The 23,441-nt window shown below is 46.1% G+C and overlaps 1 protein-coding gene across 3 annotated transcripts in view; it reads left to right on the forward strand.

The window, feature by feature from the left end:
* Positions 1 to 23,441, forward strand: part of SFR1 (SWI5 dependent homologous recombination repair protein 1) — a 155,226-nt gene that overhangs the window by 76,532 nt on the left and 55,253 nt on the right. For all 3 annotated transcript variants that reach the window (XM_086922744.1, XM_086922742.1, XM_086922743.1), the window contains exon 2: positions 14,385 to 14,504. In XM_086922744.1, the coding sequence (XP_086778870.1) occupies positions 14,409 to 14,504 (96 nt within the window). In that variant the 5' untranslated portion in view covers positions 14,385 to 14,408. The remainder of the gene's footprint in view (positions 1 to 14,384; positions 14,505 to 23,441) is intronic.

The following is a 23,441-nucleotide window of genomic DNA, read 5'->3' on the forward strand; positions in this document are numbered from 1 at the left end:
TTTTTGTTCTATCAACCACCGTGTCTCCCTCTGGATGGTATGTACATAAGAAACGCAGGGTCGCACCCAAACTTTCCATGGCCGTTTTGTAAGGCAGAGAGCTAAACGCCAGATGCTGGTCGGAATATAATATGCCAACTGCATATGTCCTGATAAAGACTTTCAGATCCTTTATAAGAGTTTGGGTGTCAGCGAATCGCTGAGGCGATGCTCACAGGAATCGAGAGGAGGAATCCACTGCCACCAAAATGTACTTGTAAGCCCTGTCAGATGATAGGGGCCGCAGTGGTCCAAATACACTCCAGCCAGAGGCTTTTTTTAAATCGAAGAGCTGTCTGGGGTGGATGCACCATGGTAGAATCTTTCATCTGTTGACATTTCACATCTCAAGACCCAGCCACCAATAGATTTGCTGCAAAAGAAAAGTATTAGCAGCCACAGATGCATGTGCCAAAGCCAGACCCTCATGTGCAGCTAATACTGGTCCTAGTCTGCGATCACTCTTTGGTATTACTCTATCCCCCACTCTTGGAATCTGAGCATACGGTATATTTTGTACATCTAACTTGTAGGGGTACTTAAGTGAAAAGCCTTTTTGCAAGTGTGTCATTGCGCTCAACATTGACGACCACCATGATGTCTGTCTATTCTTTTAATTGAACAAGTTATTGCAGTAACCACAGCTGTGTGAACTATCGCTTTTGTGTCTTCATCAGCCAATGAATTCCCTACAAAGTGCGCTCCCACCCGTTGATGACACAGTGTGTGTGTGTGTGTATAACATGAGCCCCTGGCAAGCATTCTTTCAGCAGCTTTGCCACATGTTCCTAAATCATATTGTGCTTCACTGTGCAGCTTTTCGAATCCCTGAATCCGTTTTGACTCCAATCCATTTTGACTCCAATAATGAGATATTCATTATGACTGCACAAAATAATATGAATCACACACAATAAGTGGGGGGAATCCAGCATCCGTATTCTGTAGTACTAGAGCCTTAAGTTCCACCAACTGTGTCGTGCAATCACCAAGTGACTGCGTATAGGTTTATTCAGGATGGAAGGTTCCATCATGCATATGGTCATTTACGACTGCGCATGCAGCTAAATATTGCGGTTTTGTCCCTACAGGAAATTGCAATGAACCATCAGTGTAAATGATGTAGTCATAGCGGGCTAGGGGTATTATTTCATTAGGTAGAGGATATTCTTGCTCCTACTGGAGAAATGCTTGTATTTGTAATGTAGAGTCAAATCTGTAATCTACATCTGCTGCAGTGAGTGAGTTTGTCCATTGTATCCATCCTGAATGTAGAGCTTTTGCATTTGGAACACTAGCTCTGGTGACCTCCTCTAAGGTTGGTACTGGGGTTCCAACAATAATTTGTTTCGCTTGAACCAGGGCACTTTCTCTCACTACAGCAGTCTGAACTGCTGTCAGATTTTTTCCTGTTGGTGCAAAAATGCATTTCAGCATTTGTTTAGGGATGCAAATTATATATTGGTACTGTGTCACCTTAACTGAGTGACATGTGTACCCTAATGTAACCACAATTATACGGGTCACCAGGTTTGTAGCGTTTAGTTAAAATTTCCGTGTGTTCCTTTGTCTATTGTGTACCTGAAAAATCTGGATGTATAACGTCTTAGAATGGTTTTACCAGTTCTGCGCAATCAGGAATGCATGTTGTGCCAAAATTTAGCAATCCGAATATAGATTGTAATATTTTTTGCGTTGTTGGAGGTTGCAGCAATGCACATTTTTCTACAAAATGGGTCACCAGGCTCTTTCCTTAACTTGATAGCTCGTAACCCAAAAGTAAGACATTGAGATGGGGAATTTTTTATTTTTTTACATTGAACCTATAGCCCATGTGAGGAAACCCCAAAATTATGTGGTCCGCGCTTGTCAAGTGCTCCATCAGGTCATCGTTAGTTAAGTATATCATCAAAATATGACAATGCCTGCTCATCAAAATTCTCAAGGAATTTTGTGACTCTGGCTCAAAACAGCCCAGGGCTATTTTTGTACTTTGTCGGTAAATTGCTGGATTGTCTATAAGCCTAGCGATATGAAGGAGGTCAAATATCTGCTTCCAGGCGCTATATTTTGGCAGAAGAATCCATCCGCGATCTCAAGTTTTGTTTTGTATTTTTTCTGCACAATGTTATTAATTAGTGTGGCACTGTGTGCATTTTGTATTGCAAATGTGCGAGTAGCTGTGTTCAAATGTCTGTAATCTAATACTAGACGATGCAACTGATCTGGTTTCATTGCTGGAAACGAAGGATTCTTCATTGAAGAGATGCAATTTTCTATCACACCTTGATATTTAAGTTGTTTTAGGATTTCCCTAACTTGTTGTTTTGCTTCAGTTTTATAGGGTATTGTCTTTGAGGTTGTGGGGTTATCCTCAATGGTATGTCATGATAAGGTGAACCGTCATTAGGCCTGGGCGGTAAATTCCGTTCCGTTTGCGGAATCCGGGTAATTTTGCGTTTCGCGGAGAACACGAAATCACCCAAAATTGAGCGTCCTGCGACTTCGCAAAATATTTTGCTTGTCCGCTTTCTCAAATGCGTGTTTGCAAGATATTTCCCCCTGAGCACGCAAACAGCGATTGCGAACAGTAAAAAAGCATCGCGAACAAGCACATTTTTTTACCATTTCGCGAAGATTTGCGTAACGCGATTACGCAAATTCCGCCCACCCCTTACTGTCATCCCACCCCACATGGTTGTGGTATAACACAGGAGCTAGCGTTAAAGCCCACTCCCTGGTGCATGAATGTTTAATTGATTCAGGAACGAGGTCAGAGAAAGCCAGTAAAATGATTGTTTATCCTTTTGGGTAATCCATTATGTAGTCAGGTGGCCAATCTTTCTCGACCAGCAAATTTTCATAACCCTGAGTTAGTTCTTCCCAAAAGAGGACATTAATAAACCTGGTAACATCCGGTTCCAGTAGAAATGAAAGCGTCCCCTTAATCTAGGGAACGACCCTCTGGGCACTGCGTAAAGGATCAACCGATCTTTCAAATGTTAAGACTCCTTGTTAATCATTAACTCTTCAAAGCTGCATCAATAAAGTTCATCAAGTTTGAATTTTAATAAATCATATTCATGAATCTCAATGTCAAATTTCACATCCAAGACATTGTTGTTTTAAATCCATAGAAACACTTGAGACGGCATGCTCCCAATGCATTTCGTGCCCATATCAGGCACTTCATCAGGGGAATCTGTTAATAAACAATAAATCACTATGAGGGTCCACAACATATCATAACTGTTATTCCTTATCACAGTTTAAGCAAACAAAACCTCAAACAATATCGTTGCCAATTTCAAAAAAGTACCTCATTTGTGAGAAACGTAGTGAAAATCATGAGTAGATAGTATCCAGTCGTAAACAGTAAAGTGAAAGACACCGCATGTGACTCTGTGTGCCAAAAATACGAAAAGAAATGAAGCGTAACACATGTTAAAAAGCGAGTTGTTACCGCAATCGGAAAGGAAAGATGTCACGAACTTAAAACCTGTTAAAACCAAAACATGATTTAGCCCATATCCCAAGTGGGATCAAGTGCATATCTTACAACTCGTAGAAGTGTACAATCTTAGTGTGTCTCCTTCAAGTACCATTGGTAGAGTATGTCGATACAATAACTGAACGTCTCTCTGAAGTTTATGGTACTTGAAACCATTACCAACATTGGCAACCAAGATGTGAATAGAAGACTGTTACAAAAAGAGACTCAATGGATATACAGACTTGATTCCTTGAAGCCCCATGGGCTCAATGACGGTTTGGAACTCTCATGTTACTTGTGAGCCCTACAACTAGCAGTGATATATTGTGAAACTTTTTAATTTGTTTTTTTCACTGGTTTAATCATGCTTCTTTTGTCTATCATTGTTTATTGATGTGAGTTTTGTTTTATGGATGCGGTCCTGTGACCACTCAGCTCCACCTTTTAACATTGATCTTTTCTTTTGACATTGTTGGACACACTCTTTTATAATGGCCGACACTACTCACATTAGTTCTGTCCCATTACAAAATGGCCGAACCATGTTTTGGACTGGTTAGCAGTACGTCATCACTTTTGATTACACACTGACCTCACGCCGACCTCCGGCATAATTTACAGGCTCGCCGTACTTCAGCTGTTGATCCGTTTTGGAGACACACTAAGATTGTACACTTCTACGAGCAGTAAGATACGCACTTGATCCCACTTGGGATATGGGCTAACTCACGTTTTGGTTTTAACGGGTTTTAAGTTCGTGACATTTTTCCTTTCCGATTGCGGTAACAACGCGTTCTTTAACATGTGTTACGCTTCATTTCTTTTCGTATTTTTGGCACACAGAGTCACATGCAGTGTCTTTCACTTTACTGTTTACGACTGGATACTATCTACTCATGATTTTCACTACGTTTGTCACAAACGAGCTACTTTTTTTAAATTGGCAACGATATTGTTTGAGGTTTTGTTTGCTTAAACTGTGATAAGGAATAACAGTTATGATATGTTGTGGACCCTCATAGTGATTTATTGTTTATTAACAGATTCCCCTGATGAAGTGCCTGTTATGGGCACGAAATGCATTGGGAGCATGCCGTCTCAAGTGTTTCTATGTATTTAAAACATAACAATGTCTTGGATGTGAAATTTGACATTGAGATTCATGAATATGATTTATTAAAATTCACACTTGATGAACTTTATTGATGCAGCTTTGAAGAGTTAATGATTAACAAGGAGTCTTAACATTTGAAAGATCGGTTGATCCTTTACGCAGTGCCCAGAGGGTCGTTCCCTAGATTAAGGGGACGCTTTCATTTCTACTAGTACCTCACACCTAAAGTCCGACTAGGTGATACCTCCGAGGCACGCAACAACCCTCACCCTTGATTCTAATTAAGCCTGTGCCCAGTCTACCCACATTGGAAATCAACATCCGGTTCCAACCATAGCTGTACTTCGTATAACCGATACGGGACGCTTACCCTGGTATCTGGTGTTTCCACCCTGATAATCTCACTCCGCGCTACTCCCAACAGACAATTAGTCAGGCTCTATTGTGACTTCTACCGTGCTGTCCAGCATTGTCAAGCCAACTCCCTGTTCAGAAGCGGAGTCCTCAGATTCTGGGGGAAATGCCTCACCTTAAGTCCGGCTACCTTCTTATTTTTAAATGGAGGTTTTTATATTTTAGGTTTATCTTCCTATTTGATTATGTATTCAGATGAGCGTTGTGGATCCTTTCTTTGTTTCACATGCTCTTCCGATCTCCTCGCTGACCGTCCTCCTCTCTCTGTGCGTCTGTCAGATGTATCCTGAAAGGAACGAGACAAACATGTATCACTATCCTGATACCTATCTGGTGGTGTAACATTATCACAGCTGTGTAAGTTGTAACGTTTATCTGTAGATTCCTGTGTAGGAGACCCACTCTATGATTTCGTTTTTTCTTGTTGTCCCACTTCTTTGTGGAAGAGTCGGGTGCTTTTTTTAGAGTTAAGTTATCCTTTTCAGAATACATCTTTCCCTGTGGTTTTCCTGGTCTGGCTCCCAAATTATCTCTACCCAGCGTAGCGTGGGCTTCTTCAATAATTTTAGGCAATTCACGCTCCTGTTGTGCAGGAAGCAAATCCCTCAGACGTGGCATATAGCTCACGCAGCTGCTTCCCCTTTTATGTTACTCAACATTCTGGCAAATACTGTGGAAAAATTGCCCATCAGTTTCATCTCCAAGTTCAGGGCAGGTGCTGCCCTGTGCTCATTCTGTACCTGTTTTAATACCTCATGTAGAAATGCCAAAGAGTGGGTACGATGTGTTCTGGTATATACTGCAGCAAAGACTGTACCCCAAGTGGCACAATTTTGTATCAGGAAGCTATCCCCATTGGCAAGCAATTGTCAATATCCAGTGTTTTTCCTGCAGGTCCGTATTGGGAAATACTGGTTCAAGCTGGTTTGGTTTTTGTGCGATCCAAAATGGAACTTCTTCACATTTGGTGGGAATTTTGTCTCATCACTACATTTTATGTTTGAGGGCTGATGCTTGGTGTAGTTAATTGTACATAAACAAAACTGATGGTAGTGGTTAATTAAGGTAGCCAGCACCTCCATTGTGTTTGCATATAGATCAAATAATCACTGTCTTACTTTAAAGCGTGCTCTATGTCTTCGTACCGTGCCATCCACAGTACTACATAATATACACAGTCCTCCATATATACCAATAGAAAGTAAAACATAGACAGAGCACAGCACAAATATGTATGTAACTGACTATCCACAGTCAGTAGAAGTATTTAATATACAAAGAACACATGAACACTTGGTTCAGCAAGCGATCTTCTCCACAGTTGTAAGGTTGTTTACACCATTGGTACAGCCACAGCCGACACGGGTTTCGTCGCCATTCGCAACTTTCTCAAGGCTGTCGAACAAGATTTTTCCGAGACCTTTTCACTTAGAATATACTTGATTCCAAAGTGACAACCTTACTCTTTACAGAAGGTATTTACAATTCACAATTTATTACCTTCTTTAGGTACTTTTAACATGGGCATACGGGGATGCCACCTTTTCTTTTCCCCACTCTTTTTTAATAACCTTGTGTCAAATACATTGTCACGGGGCATGTCTGTTGGGACAACACTGATTTGACCTCTTTCACACATGGGTATTTCTATCTATATAAAACACTCTTGTCTTTTTAACTTTGTATCTCCACAATGCACAAGGGAGAGGACCTTTTTTTGCTGAACGAGCACAAATGGTAGGAATGAAGGTAATATATGTATATGCGCAGATCTTTCCAATAGAACAAATTTATTGATTGTACACTTTAAAATCTTGTTTGACAGCCTTGAGAAAGTTGCGAATGGCGACGAAACACGTGTCGGCTGTGGCTGTACCAATGGTGTAAACAACCTTACAAATGTGGAGAAGATCGCCTGCTGAACCAAGTGTTCATGTGTTCTTTTGTATATTAAATACTTCTACTGACTGTGGATAGTCAGTTGCATACATATTTTTGCTGTGCTCTGTCTATGTTTACTGTGTAGTTAATTGTGGTGCTACTGCTTGAACAGTCTATGCAGAAGCAAGTGTTCATGTTCACATCACAAATTGTGTAAGACTTCTGTATATTGTTACTAGATTAATGTGTAATCCCCCCTATCTGGCCTGTGGTTAGATAATCAACATTGGAATGTGGTGTGTATCCGGCTGGGCCCCTCATTGCTGAGCAGGCCCATTCTCACAATTTGTATACTCTAGGTAAGGGCGCCATTAAACCAATTTTGATATTCTTGGTAAGTTTAGAGGAATTTCGACCTCCTCGTAAGGAGTGTATTCGTCTGGTGTTTCACCTAGTTTGTATTTGTGAAATAGCGGGGTATCATCATCTACATCAGGGAATTTAACACAAGTAAAATACCTCTGTTCTAAACACTTTATGTACCTCTACCACAAAGGTATTCCCACTCTCTAGTGTGAGGCCATGTTGAAATAATGTTTGAGTGAATGCAGGTCTGCAGTTCTCGGAAATATTGTTTGTCATGTTTTGTAACAAATCTATTGTAGAGTTCAGCTAACACAGCGGGAATAATTTCCTTTTTTTTAAGCTTGAATTTACCAATGGCCAATACCTAGGATATACCTGCTCAGCCAACAAGGGTGTTCCCTACCACCAGGATTTGTCCTGGAAGTACAACCTTGGTGTTTATTTCTTCCCTTAAGCATGTTTCAGAGTGCTGACATATTGACAGCAAGTGGAAAGAGCCACAGGAAGAGTATGATTTGCCCAGGATCAAGCAGTTTGTTAAAGTAGTAGACCCTAGACTGCAGTACAGTGCTACTTGCTGCAAAGGCTATACCTTTACCACCATATTGTATTTTAATTAATATACCATTGGACTAGTCAATTTTTTCCGCCCCGCAAACCCCAGGTAATTTCCAGTCCATTATTTTTACTACACTCTTACTGGCAACTTTTTCATTGATTATAAATACTTCTTTTCACAGAGGAATAAGTTAAAAAAGTGATTGCCAAAATAGTGCACAATTACTTCATATGGGAAGCCTGGATTAAAAATTGTAGTTTTCTGTATCCAGATTTCCAACTATTCTGCTAGATCTCAAATGGGAAAGCAGTTATTCTGATGGCAAGGCCAACGGACTACCTTTCCCATGGAAATGCCACTGTACTGCCAACTATGATACTGCAAAGTTTATTTCTAGCATATTTAGGTGAAGTGATAAAGCAGAGATGAGATGCCACTTGTTCTAGCTCAGTGGCTAATTTGTACCCGCTGGACCAGGGCCTGTGGCAGTAGATGGTTACTGGACAGTATTCTTGGTAGATACTGATATTTACCAGTAGTGTTTCAGAGCTTAAGTCTGTTTCATTCCATTTAGATACCAGAGTAGTTTATTTTCTAAACATGCCTCTCAACGGTTTCAATAGCCAGCAATCAAGGTTTACTCCAGTAGGTAGTGGAGGGATTAGAACTTAAATACAGAATGAGTAGTAATCACACTCGAGCTGAATCTTCAGACAAGCTAATATTTTAACATGACCCGATTTAAGAGTGGGGGATTTAGAATGAAATCTTTAAAATGTGGAGACGTGTCTCTGTCTATGATGTCTCTTCACAGTGTCCTGCAAAGTGATAATGGAAAGTTGGCCGCCCTATTACTGGCTGTCTCCTGGTATCAGAAGGTGTGTTCATGTATGGTCAGGTTTAGCCAACAGAATGACTTTTAGGTGAGATGGACGTGCTTTCCCGCTCCCAGGTACAGACATGAGGGTCAGATGAAGCTGGTGAGAGTGAGGCAAATAGATAATGGACAATGAAAGGGAGATACAAAGATGGCCAGGTCAAATAATGGTTACCTTTGGGATAGTGTAGGGTGAGTGGTGTGCCCATGTGGGAGTGCAAGATGAACTGTATATCTGTGTGAGTTCAAGGTGAGCTGTGTGCATGTGTCAGTGTGGGGTGAGAGATGCTCAGGGTGAGTGAGTGATGTGGGCATATGAACGCATGGTGAGCCCTTGCATTAATTGACTACACCATATCAGTATTACAAATTCAGATATTTTTTAAGGTAAACCCCCAGCCTTGCGTTACCAGTATTTTTAGAAGCCCAGATTAACATGAAAGAGCCACAGAACTCCGAGTGAAACATTGATTTTAATAAGCAGTAACTAAATATTGCTTTAATAGCTGGTTGATATTCCCTTTCATTCTTTGCAAGTATCACACATTTGCTCTCCTATGCCTTGTTCTGCTCCATATCCACAACATAGATACCACAAAAGGTTTAAAGTCACAATTCAGAACCTGTAATTCTCCTGAGGCGGAAGCCGGGAGACATCTTGTACTTTTAAAAAAAAATTGTTTTCTTGAATTTTTACTTTGCGCACTATCTGCTTTTAAAAAACCTCACTCACCCCCTGCCAGCACGAATCAGGCGACAGAAGCGCCGAACAGCGACCCTTCGCTGCAACGTAGGAACCGGCATTTTACTATTGTGCCGCCATTGACGGCGAGGTAAACAGGCCACGCCTACCCCGAGGCCACGCCCACCCGCCCTCCTCTGTATAAATACGCTGCCTTCAGCGCCCCAAAGCAGAACCTGTAATTCTCCTGAGGCGGAAGCCGGGAGACATCTTGTACTTTTAAAAAAAAATTGTTTTCCTGAATTTTTACTTTGCGCACTATCTGCTTTTAAAAAACCTCACTCACCCCCTGCCAGCACGAATCAGGCGACAGAAGCGCCGAACAGCGACCCTTCGCTGCAACGTAGGAACCAGCATTTTACTATTGTGCCGCCATTGACGGCGAGGTAAACAGGCCACGCCTACCCCGAGGCCACGCCCACCCGCCCTCCTCTGTATAAATACGCTGCCTTCAGCGCCCCAAAGCAGAACCTGTAATTCTCCTGAGGCGGAAGCCGGGAGACATCTTGTACTTTTAAAAAAAAATTGTTTTCTTGAATTTTTACTTTGCGCACTATCTGCTTTTAAAAAACCTCACTCGCCCCCTGCCAGCACGAATCAGGCGACAGAAGCGCCGAACAGCGACCCTTCGCTGCAACGTAGGAACCGGCATTTTACTATTGTGCCGCCATTGACGGCGAGGTAAACAGGCCACGCCTACCCCGAGGCCACGCCCACCCGCCCTCCTCTGTATAAATATGCTGCCTTCAGCGCCCCAAAGCAGAACCTGTAATTCTCCTGAGGCGGAAGCCGGGAGACATCTTGTACTTTTAAAAAAAAATTGTTTTCTTGAATTTTTACTTTGCGCACTATCTGCTTTTAAAAAACCTCACTCACCCCCTGCCAGCACGAATCAGGCGACAGAAGCGCCGAACAGCGACCCTTCGCTGCAACGTAGGAACCGGCATTTTACTATTGTGCCGCCATTGACGGCGAGGTAAACAGGCCACGCCTACCCCGAGGCCACGCCCACCCGCCCTCCTCTGTATAAATACGCTGCCTTCAGCGCCCCAAAGCAGAACCTGTAATTCTCCTGAGGCGGAAGCCGGGAGACATCTTGTACTTTTAAAAAAAAATTGTTTTCTTGAATTTTTACTTTGCGCACTATCTGCTTTTAAAAAACCTCACTCACCCCCTGCCAGCACGAATCAGGCGACAGAAGCGCCGAACAGCGACCCTTCGCTGCAACGTAGGAACCGGCATTTTACTATTGTGCCGCCATTGACGGCGAGGTAAACAGGCCACGCCTACCCCGAGGCCACGCCCACCCGCCCCTTCCCCCCTATAAAAAAATGTGCAATTACCGGACGCGCAGCGGACGGGCGCAGCGGGCGCGCCGTCAGCGCGCCGAAGGCGCGCCAAAGGCAAGCCCGTCTGGGCCCGTCCGGGCCCAGCCGGCCCCAGGACCAGACACTATGCCCAAATCTCAATCCCATCTATCCTACTCCTCGGACACCCTCCGTCTCTGGAACACTAAGAAAAGTCCTCAATGTGACTTCATCCTACAGGATGACACCCCGTTCAGAGGATGTCCCTGCTGCGACACCCACAAAGCTATGGAAACCTGCCATATGCTTCGTCTAGGCCTCCTGAATTGCAGGTCACTAGCAAAACACTCACATGAGATCAACCTTCTCATTCAAACCCTCTCGCTAGATGCCTTGTTCCTGACCGAAACCTGGCTGACCCCCAGCAACGGCTCGGACCTGGTCAATGCTACCCCCCCCGGCTATCAAATCTGCTGCCTTGATAGACCAGTGGGAAGGGGTGGCGGGCTCGCCATTCTCTATAAAAGTAATTTTAGCTGCAGACTCAGCGAGGGCACGGTCAAGGACTGTGAAAACGGCAATTTCATCTTCCAGATTTCCCCCACCACTTCACTATCGGGTCTGCTGATATACCGACCACCAGGCGCAATAGGTGACTTCCCAAGCACGCTGATGGACAACATCCTTTTAAAAACATTAGTAACGCCCAATTTCCTTCTTTTAGGGGACTTGAACCTACACTTTTTAGATAAAACAGATAACACAGCCGCCAATCTCCAAGCAGACCTCATGTCAGCTGACCTCCTGCTGCTGAACTCGAAGCCCACGCACGAGAAAGGGCACCTTCTAGACCCAGTTTTCTCTAACATCAAAAATCTTCAAATACATGACCCTACCCCTCTTCCATGGACCGACCACTTTCTGGTCCCCATGCACTGGTCCTATCAGCCTGCCACGGCTCCTAAACAGAAAACCAAGATTCTAACTAGACGTTGGAACAAGCTGAGAACAGAAGAATGGGAAGGGAAGCTGAGGGAATCCGACGGTCCCATCTCCACTGATCCCAACACCGCTGATAGGGAGTTTAACAGCTGGCTCACCAACCCCCTAGACAGCCTCATCCCACTTACATGCGCCCTCAAGCATGCAAAAAGGATTAACCATGCCCCCTGGTACACTCCGGCCCTGAACATCCTCAGGAAGGAGTGTAAAAGGACGGAGCGGACTTGGAGGAAAAATAAATCGGTAACGAACAAAAACGCCTACCAAACAACCATGAAGGCATACAAACAAGCCCTCCACAGCGCAAAAAGCTCCTTCTTTGAGGAAAGAATAAAGAGTTCAGCGTGCTCTGCTAAGGAGACTTTTTCCATCCTTAAAGAGCTTCTCCATGTCCCAGCCCCCCGCAGATAGCCCTGGACCCCAAAGCAGCCGAGGAAAAATGTGCCAACCTGGCTAATTTCTTTGATAACAAAATAAAGAAAATCCTTTCCTCCCTACCCACCACCAATCAGGCCCTCCCCGGATCAGCCAAGGACTGTATCTCCACTTCAAGAAATCTCACGGACGCTTCCGAACTCCCACGTTTACCCTCATTTGGACCATTTACAGAAGAAGAAGTGGCAACCACCCTAGCAGCCACGAAAAGCGGCGCCCCCAGCGACTCAGTGCCCGTACGGTTCACAAAAAGCATCGCTCGGACCATCGTTGCTAGACTCACGGCCCTCATTAACACCTCCTTTTCCCAAGGAGAAGTCCCTCTAAGCTGGAAGGAGGCCGTGGTCAAGGGCTTACTAAAGAAGCCATCTCTAGACCCCACGGACTTGTCCAATTATCGACCCATCTCGCTCCTCCCCTGGATAGGGAAGGTTGCGGAGAAGCTCGCAAATAAACAACTGTCCCACTTCCTGGAGGCTAACCTTCTCTTAAAAAACTCCCAAACCGGCTTCAGACCAGGTCAGGGGACAGACACCGCCCTCCTGGCGGCAGTAGAGAAAGCGAGAGAGATCATTGACACAGGAGGATCAGTGGCAGTGGTCCTCCTGGACCTCAGCGCGGCATTCGACACTGTCAACCATCAGGTCCTAGCCCAGCGCCTAGACAACACAGGTATACAAGACAGTGCGCTGAGATGGCTCACATCTTTTCTCTCCCAACGCTCCTTCCAAGTCTGGGAAGGAGAAAGCCGCTCCCTCCCAATCCCCCTCCAGTGTGGAGTGCCCCAGGGCTCCTCACTGAGCCCCACGCTTTTCAACGTGTATATGGCCCCACTGGAGGAGCTGGTCGCCCCATTCGGAGTCACGATCGTCAGCTACGCTGACGACACCCAGCTGGTGGTGACTCTCTCACACCCCAAGCTAAAACCCTCCAACTTGCATGACTGTCTCTCCACCGTCCACCAATGGATGAGCGACTCCGACCTAAAGCTCAACGGGTCAAAAACAGAGATCCTGCTCCTCGGCCACAAATCCACGAGTCTTCCACCTGACATCTGGCCCGCCTGTATGGGTGACCCCCCTCCCCCAAAACAGAGGTCAAGAGTCTAGGAGTGTGGCTTGAGACAGACCTCACCTTTAGGACTCAAGCTAGGAAAACTGCTGGCATCTGCTATGGGCTTCTAAGATCATGCAGAAAGGTACTGCCCCTACTACCATTCAAATCTCGCCTCCTGCTAATCCAAGGCCTAGTGCTAGCAAGGCTAGATTATAGCAACGCCATTTACCTCGGCGCACCGGAAGCCACCTACCAGATCCTACAAAAAACCCAAAATGCCGCAGCCCGCCTGCTCACAAACACCCCACCAAGAACATCGGCCAAACCAGCGCTGAGGAAACTTCATTGGCTCCCCGTGAGGGAAAGAGTTACATTCAAGGCCCTCTGCCTGGCCCATAAGACCCTGCACAACGCTGGCCCTCCCATTCTGAGCACATGGATCACCCCATACAAACCACCGAGAGCGCTCCGGTCTGAACAGGGAAACCTTATTGTGGTCCCTAGGGTGAAGAAAACCCGCGTTGGCGGCCGCAGATTCTCTGTAAACACAGCCAGAAAATGGAACGCACTTCCCCCGAACCTTAGAGCGGAACCAAACCTTTTAAGATTTAGGAAATCCCTCAAAACCCTCCTCTTTCCTTGATCTACTCGAAGTCTTCCTTGCCCCCCTCTTAGGAGTACGAGGTTCAGCGCTGGGATACTCAAGGGTGACTATGCGCTCTACAAAAACCTAAAATAAATAATAAAATAAAATAAAACTATTTAGATGAAGAGGTCACATACTTAGAACCTGGCCCGTGCCCTGGACCCATCAATATTGCAGGTAGACTTTGTGGTTGGATGCAGGGTAGGGTCCGAGAAGACACCATGTTTTGACAGCGACCCTGACATCACAACAGGACATCCTTTTGTTTGTTTGACTTATTGTCACCCTTGATTATGTACAAAATTCAAATATATGGAATTCGGTGGGAAAAGGCTCTTGCTTCTTCAGAGTTGGTACATAAGAGAACTCCGTTACCAACTATAAAAATGAACTATCTTCAAAAAGGCTTAAAACACATTTATACAAAGCGTGTTATTATGTTTTTACCTTTAGAGTGAAGGACCATCTGGCTTCACAATGGAAAGCCCATCAGCAGGATCTCCATCGGTTTGCAGCACTCCTCCTGTGCTTGTGTCTCCAGCTGCTTTGCAGAGTAATCACTCTGCTAAACAGGTATGAATAACACCAGTCTAACTATGTTGGGGTCTATTGAAGTGTCCATTTGTAATTGTTTGTGCTTGTTCTTTCTTCTCCGTGTGATTACTGATTTAAACATGTCAATTACCATTGAAACAACCTCCTATTTGGCATATCTTTCGCTGTGGGTGGTAATGAGCAACACTACACATGAGAATCATTCATGGTTTTGGGAGGTGCCTCAAAATAAGTATTTTCTTATCTAGCAAAATAAGTACATGGTTTGGTTAAGAGGACGAGGCACACAAAAATGCCTACAATGAAAACCAGCCCTGGGGTACCCCGCAGATGAGGTTGGTAGCTTTGGAACAGTGGGGTTGGAGGCGCACACTCGGAGGCGTCTTCTTAGTGTGTGGTGGCAGACCGTGTCGAAGGCAGCTGACCGGTCCAGGAGGATGAGGGCTGAGGTTTCGCCGTTGTCTAGTTGGTGTCGGATGTCGTCTGTGGCGGCAATGAGGGCTGTCTCAGTGCTGTGGTTCCATCTGAATCCGGATTGCGACGGGTCTAGGATGTTGTTGTCCTCGAGATGGCGGGTCAGCTGTATTTTGGTGATTTTCTCAATGACCTTCGCCGGGAAGGGGAGCAGAGAGATGGGGCGGAAGTTCTTGAGGTCCTTGGGGTCCGCCTTGGGCTTCTTGAGGAGGGCGTTGATTTCGGCGTGCTTCCAGCTTTCCGGGAATGTTGCTGAGTCAAAGGAGATGTTGATGACCTTTCGTAGTTGGGGTGCGGTGGTGGCGTTTGCTTTTTTGAACACGTGGTGTGGGCAGGGGTCTGCTGGTGATCCCGAGTGGATGGAGTTCATGATCTTTCGTGTCTCGTCGTCGTTGACGTGGGCCCAGGATGTCAGCTGGTTGGTGCAGGTGGTGTTCGGGGTGGGGTCAGTCGTGGTCGGGGTTGGTGGTGCATTGAAACTGTTGTGGATGTCTATGATCTTGTGGTGGAAGAAGGTGGCCAGTGAGTCGCACAGTTCTTGCGAGGGCGGGATGTCGTTGGTGTTGGCGCTGGGGTTGGAGAGTTCCTTGATGATACTGAAGAGCTCTTTGCAATCGTGTGCATTGTTGTTCAGACAAGTTTTGAAGGAGGATCTCTTGGTTGTTCTGATGAGTTGGTGGTGTCTGCGAATGGCATCCTTGTGGGCAGCATGGTTGTCTGATGTGCGGTCTTGGAGCCATTTTTTCTCTAGCATCTGGCATGTGTGTTTGGAGGTCTGGAGTTCTTCGGTGAACCAGGCGGCTTTCTTGCTGGAGTGGTTGATGGAGGGCTTCTTTAGCGGGGCTAGGGTGTTGGCGCAGTCTTCGATCCATTGGCTGAGGTTTCGGGCAGCGGCGTCTGGGCCGGTGTGGTCGGTTGGAGGGTCCAGGGCGAGGGCAGAGGTCAGTTGGTCCTCAGTGATTTTGCTTCAGCAGTGGCGAGGTAGCTGTTGAGTGTGGTGGTGCGTGGTTGCCTTCTTGAATGTGAAGTGGATGCAGTGGTGGTCGGTCCAGTGGAGTTCGGTGGTGTGGTTGAAGGCGACGTGGGTGCTTGTGGAGAAGATGGGGTCAAGCGTGTGGCCGGCGGCGTGGGTGGGTTCGGTGACGAGTTGTCGGAGGCCGAGGTTGGTGATCTGGGTGGCGGAGTTGGTGTTGTTGTTCTTTTCGAGGTGACTCATGGCGCACCTGATGGCAGCCTCGTGCCATCACGCCATCAAACTTCATCCCGTGGGCCAAGAAGAATGCCTTACCTTGACACATAGACACTGAGAGATTATGATATCCTGCTATTGCTGCATATCCCAGCTAAGTGTGGACTATTGAAATAAAGCGGTGGAGTCAGGAAATATAAAAATACTTCTCTTTTTTGAAGTGCCAGTAACAAGCCCACTGGTGACAGCAAGCACGTCCTGCTAACACGAAGTCCAACTGATTCATCCACACATGAGTAACATTCCCTATGACATAGTGAACATTCTACAAGTGACAAGAGTATGACATTGGAGCATTCTGAAACCTTGGAAACAATATGCCCCTTTTATATATAAACAAAACAGAAGGAACAAATAGAAACTAAGCAGAAAGAAACGAATCCAAAACATAATCTTCAATTTTTCTAGGTAACTTCAATTTCCTCTTGTGAGAAGAAGTGAAATCCTTTTCGCTGGTAGCTTCCATTTGAGAAGTCAAACCTCCATTCTTCTCATTAGAAGAATCAACTTGAAATTACATATCCTTACTACCAGAGATTTCGAATTGTGAACCTGTTCTCAAGGGAAGTGAATTTGAGTTGTTATCACCAAACCACACATCGGAACCCACCCGTTTTTGTTCAAACAATTTCTCCTACCCAGATTTGAGAACCACAACCGAGCCTTTGTTCCACCACCCTCTGTCCCTCAACAAAACAGCAGAATTAGAAACTTTGTCAGCTAGAACAGGACCAGAGAATTTGGAAGAACCATTGCGCTGTAAAACTGGTTTGACTATGCGAACCCAATCTCCTTCTTTGATAACCTTAGCTTTGACTCTATGACAAAAATCTTGATACGACTTTCCCTTGATTTGAGCCTCAACATTATTCACTTTAGTTCTAGCAATTGCCACATCAAGAGTAACATTACTTTTGAAATTCCACAATTCAGGTGTTGCAGCTATTAAAGCCAGTCTCCCCCTCATAAGAAAATAAGGAGAAATTCCTGTGACTGAATGTGCAGTAGTGTGGTAACTACACAACTTTTTCTTAAGAAAATTGGAAATGTCCAAATTACTTTCCAACACAGTTTGGATGCCCTCCTTAAATAATCTGTTAGCCTCTCAATTTAGCCATTGGCTTTAGGGCAATACAAAGGTGCTCTCTGAAACAATACAACATTTCTTCAAAAACGACATTTTGTAAGAAACGAATTGTACACCATTGTCAGATATCAAAATTCTAGGAGGACCCTCCACACGAAAAATATAATCCAAAAATTGATAACTTCCTCCGTGTTGGGATGCTCCACAAAAGTGTAGTAAATCCATTTAGAAAAATGATCCACAACAACAATTACAAATCTGTTAAGTCTGCCCAAATAATCAAACTGACACGAAAAATCAATAGAAATCTTCTCCCAAGGTGTCTGTGGAGCTTCACGCAGACTTAAAGGTTCAGCAGAAACTTTCCAATGCTTATCAGAAAGAACACAAACTTTAAAATTGTCAACATGGACTTCCACACAAGCATCCATCCCAGGCCACCAGTAATTCTGCCCAAGATTCTTTTTTTGTATTGGACACACCAGGATGCCCAGAAAGTGACAACTCAACAAGCTTACCTCTGATACCGATGGTAGGAACAAATAAATCCTGTCTCATCAGAATGTCATTCTCAATAGACAATTCACTGGAAACTTGCTCAGAAATATGCAGTTCCGGATCAAAATTTCTGCTAGGTGGCCAACCATTCACAACATATTGCTTAACTTTGAGCAGACCTTCATCGTTAACCACCAGGCTTAACCACTTACTCTCTGAGATAACAGGATTGCACAAACTAAGAACATCGACCATAGCAACCACACATTCATGCTGATCTGTTACAGAAACATCTCCGCTCTCTGTAGGAGGCAATCTAGATAAGCTATCAGCCGTTCGATTTTTGCCACCAGAAATGTGTCTAATCTGAAAATTTAATTCTTGGAGCCTGGCTATAAGCCTGATAAGTCTAGACGAAGGTCTAGAAGAAACATTCCCTGAACGAACACCATCCATCATGTATACTAAGGGTTTTTGGTCAGTGACCAAAACAAAAGGTCAGCCCCACAAAATATTCTTGAACTTTTCAGCCACCCAGACAGAAGCCAGTGGTTCTTTCTATATAGTGCTATAGTGTAACTCAGGTCTGGAAATGGCTCTGGAAATAAATGAAATTACCCTTTCCTTGCCACCCGCAAACTGAGTGAAAACAGAACCCAAGCCAATAGCACTCGCATAACGTGTTAAGACTAGGAGCTTGCATAACTAACGTATTGACAAGATCAGCCTTGGGAAAAATACCTTCACTGGTGATTCTATGCCCCAAATAGTCAATTTCATCCACCAAAAACTTGCACTTCGCCTTACTAACTGTCATGGCTCTGTTTTCCAAAATGCATAAAATAGCATCCAATAAATTGTTGTGTTCAACACTGATTTTAGCAAAAATAAGGATGTTGTCCTGAAAGGCCTGAACCCCTTTTAACCACTGAAATAAAGTTTCTGCAGTAGGGGATCTCTGTGTATAGTCATAATCTGTGAATATTCCCACCCATGTGTGGGGACCCCGGAGCAATCAAAATAGTCTCTTAAGTTGTCTTCTTCTGCAGTCCTGCATAGACACTTAAGAGAAAATGAAAGACAAATAATGCAGCCTGACATTAACAAGGCTACATTGGCCAGCACTTCATCCTGAAGTGAAAAAGGATAGCCAAATAAAAAAAAAAAAAAATATATATATATATATATATATATATATATACTGCTAGCAGGACCCTGGAGCATTGAGCTCTACCTTTATTGGTATAACTTAAATTCTTGGAGCTTTTTTGTGATATTTAGTGTTTCACTCGACACCTGGGGCCTTTCTCTTCCATTTGCTGTCTTTTTTGAGCAGCCAAACCACCTATATCTTGTCGAAATACCAGCATTATTTGACAAGTGCCCTGAGTGTGGTAGGAAGAAGGCCAAGTCAGACCCTCACAGAGTATGCATACTCTGTCTTCCATCTACGCATGTGCCTGACTCCTGTGATATTTGCCATTCTTTCTCCAGGAGGACCCTGCGTGGCAGGGAGAAGATCCATCTTCAAGGCCTGGAGCCGAGAAGACATCAGGATGCAGGTGGGACCTCTGGGCATGGAGGGACTCTTTCTTCGTCCTCTGCCCTCTCATCAGACTCTGGGTGGCTCCCCAGTTAAGAGAAGGACCAGAAATGGCACCGGTCTCGGTCGATGTCGATGGCTACGACGCCGGTGTCGAGAGGTATGACGACGATATGCTCCCCGTCGACCCATGGCTCTGGGTCGAAACGACGTTGACGTTCGGCGTCGAGGAGAAGGACGTTGAGACCTTGGATGAGGTCAACGTCAAGGACTTCACAGACGATGCGACACACCATCGTCGTGCTGAGTCCCGAAGACATCGGCGCTCTCTGTCGAGGCGACACTGCAGTTCGCCGTCAATGTCGACACTAAGGTCAGCGTCGAGAAGAAGGTCGACACAATCGACGTCGAAGAGAAGGTCGACGTCAAAGAGAAGGTCGACGTCAAAGAGAAGGTGGACATCGAGGGGAAGGTCGACGTCAAGGAAGAAGTCGACGTCGAGGAGAAAGTCGACGTCCAGGACAGCGTCAAGTGGATGTTCGTCCTCTGTGATTAGCATTTCCACATTGGAGAGTCCCCGGTCGCGTCAGTGCTCCTCATCAGGGGATTCAACCTCCAGAGCACCCTCCTCAAGGCCTGCTCGTAAGAAGAGGAGAGTAATTCGGTCTCCAGATTCGGAATACTCCAGGACCTACTCACCCTCACGGCCTAGGACACCTGCGCCTCCTCCACCTCCTCCTTCGCCTCCACCTCCGCCTCGGCCTCTGATTCCGGCTCAGCCACCACCTCTTCCGCAACCGCCTGTGCCGGTTGTTCCGGCTGGGCCCAGAAGACCAAGGGCCCGGTCGAGACACCGCTCTTGCGGTGGGCTCAGATCTTCTACTAGATCACAACATCATCGCCGCAGAGAGAGGTCGTGGTCCAGGTACACAAGGGACACGGACTCTTCTAGTGGCAGGAAGTACTCACCTACATTGTCGGACTCTCCGCCTACAAAGGTTTCGCCAGTTGATGATATCGCTACGTTTCAGGACGTGCTGTTGAGGGGAGCAGAGGAACTGGGGATCGCACTGACTTTGCCTACCCCGTCCACCTCTGTCATCTTCGAAACACTGCAACGGAAGCACCTCTCTCGTCAGTTGCTGCCTTTGGTGCCAGGTTTGGAGGAACCGGCCATGGAACTGTTCCTAACGCCTGCCTTGTTGAAGTCTGCTCTATCCAGGCTTCAGAAGAAGTACAGGTCCCCAGATTCGGATCCTGCATTACTGAAAACGGATCCTACCCCTGTTTCGATCATTGTGGTAGTGGCCAAGAAGCAACATTCTATAGCCCCATCATCCACGGTCCCTCCGGACAAGGAGGATTTCCAAGAGATCTTAAATGAAGGCATGATGGTTTCCAATAAAATCATCAGTGCGCCTGCAGACACCTCTCTCCTGGGGGCTCATGGGTACTGTCACAGGGTTAATTTGAGACGCAATTCCTGTTTGTGACTTACCCCCCTGAAATCGGAGGCACAACAGCGGATTGCCAACCTGCCCTTTTCGGGTTCCACGCTCTTCAGGACCCATGCGGATGAGGAAATGGCCCGCATGAAGGCGTAAGTTGAGACACTCAAGGCTGTGGGCTTGGAGAAATGTCAAAGGAACAGCTGAAGACTTTCCGTCCCTACCAACGGCGCTACTCCTCCCAGCGGTTCCAGCGCGGGCATGGTCGCCAAGCTGGGCAACAGCAGCAACAGCAATATCAGAGGCAGCCCTTCCAGAAGCGTCAGAGGGGCAGAGGTAACCAGCAGTCCACATTGGGGAATAAGGGCCCGGCTGGGTCTAAGCCCTGAGGGATTACTTCCCCCTCTTCTGTTACCCACTCCGATGAAGGGAAGCATTCAGAATTACCTGGCAGAGTGGAGAAAATTACTCAGGACAAGTGGGTGCTGAATATTGTTTGCAATGGATACAGTCTACGTTTTCAGAGCCCTCCTGCAGCTATTCCACCTGTTCGCTCACAATACCTTCTGCGCGAACTCAAAGCGGAGGCGGATACCCTGTTAAGAAAAAGGGCGATATAAGACGTCCCTTTGTCTCAAAGGGGAAAGGGTCTATACTACAGGTTCTTTCTTGTGCGCAAAAAGGACAAAAACGAGTTCAGGCCCATTCTGGATTTGCGACAAGCAAGCAAATGGATTCGCAGAGAAAAATTTTGCATGCTGTCCTTGCACCAGATTTATCCTCAGCTGTGTCGAGGAGAATGGCTTTGCGCAATAGATCTGCAGGACGCGTATTTCCATGTGCCATTGCACAGAAACATCGTAAGTTCCTGCGCTTCCTAATCGGCACAAATCACTATCAGTACATCGTACTTCCGTTTGGTCTGAAGTCTGCACCCACGACGTTTTCGAAATGCATGGCAGTGGTGGCAGCGCACCTCAGGAAGAACAAGGTGTTTGTCTACCCGTACCTGGACGGCTGGTTGATCAAAGCCTCCACCTTCCAGGAAGCACAATTGCATTTCAACAGGATGGCTGTTCTGTTGAACCAACTGGGTCTGCACATCAACATGTCCAAGTCTGTCCCGACTCCTGTTCAGTGTCTGCAGTACTTGGGAGCCTACATTGATACTCTCAGAGCAAGCCTGTGCCCTTCGGAGGAGCAACTCTTATCGATCCTTCGGAAGGCTCAGACTCTCATGTCCGTTCCATCAACGACATTGAGGACATTGTCTTCTCTCCTTGGGTCGATGGCTTCTTGCATCTTCCTCACACCACATGCACGCCTCCACATGAGACCGCTGCAGGAATGTCTGGAGGATTAATGGGACCAGAAACGAGGGAGCTGGGAGGACAGGATCCGACTGTCTCAACACGCTCGGCAGTCCCTGAAGTGGTGGTGTTAAGCAGAGAATCTCCTGAAGGGGGTTTCATTCCACAAGGACATTCCCATACAGACCATTGTGACGGATGCTTCTCTCCAGGGCTGGGGAGCCCATTCCGACCATCTACAGATCCAAGGAACGTGGTCCCAGGCGGAATCCACGGTTCACATCAATTTTCTGGAACTCAGAGCTGTTCATTTGGCGCTGAAAGCCTTTCATTCGTCCTTCCGGACCGGCTCCCTGCTTGTACAGACAACACGACCACAATGTATTACCTCAACAACCAGGGGACTCAAGATCACGCACACTGTCTCAGGAAGCGTAAGCGATCTGGCACTGGCTGCTAGCCAGGGGACTGACGATAACGGCTACCCATCTACCAGGTGTGCAGAATGCTCAGGCAGACGCACTCAGCAGGCTCGTTCAGGAAAACCACAAGTGGGTCTTAAACGACGAGGTGTTAGAAGACATCTTCGCAAGATGGGGCACTCCAGACATAGATCTGTTCGCCACCACCGACAACAGCAAGTGCCGAGACTTCGCCTCCAGGTTTTACCAACCGGGGACTCTGGGGAATGCACTGTGGATCAGCTGGTCGAACAGCTTTCTGTATGCTTTTCCGCCCATTCCCCTGATTCCAGCAGTGCTGATCAAGCTGTCCCAATCCAGGGCCCGGATGATCCTCATTGCTCCGAAGTGGCTTCGGCAGTGGTGGTTCACCGACTTGCTACACCGGTCTCTCCAGCCCCATCTGCGGCTTCCATGTTGGCTGGAACTTCTCACGAAGTTTGGGGGCAGATGGTGTACCCCAAACTCTCATCGTTGAGTTTGGCAGCATGGCTTCTGAGATAGTGCAGTATGGACACTTGAACCTGCCTGACAAGTGCATGGAAATACCCAAGGAGGCTAAGAGACCGTCCACCAGGACCTCCTACACCTACAAGTGGAAGAGGTTCTGCATTTGGTGCACGTCCAAGAATGCTGACCCTACCTCCTGCAAGGAAGATGTCATCCTTCCATACCTACTGCATTTAGCTAAATCTGGCCTTAATTTCCATTCTATTAAGGTTCACCTCGCAGCATTAACTGTGTATAGGAAATGCCCTTCACAAACATCCTTTTTCCAAATACCTATAATTAAAGATTTTTTGGAGGGTTTGAAGAAGGTATTTCCCCTCGTTAGGCGTTCTTCGCCTTCGTGGGAGCTGAATGTGGTGATGTCAAGGTTGATGA

This window comes from Lissotriton vulgaris, chromosome 5 (assembly GCF_964263255.1).
Source record: "Lissotriton vulgaris chromosome 5, aLisVul1.2, whole genome shotgun sequence".
In the NCBI taxonomy this organism is placed as follows: domain Eukaryota; kingdom Metazoa; phylum Chordata; class Amphibia; order Caudata; family Salamandridae; genus Lissotriton; species Lissotriton vulgaris.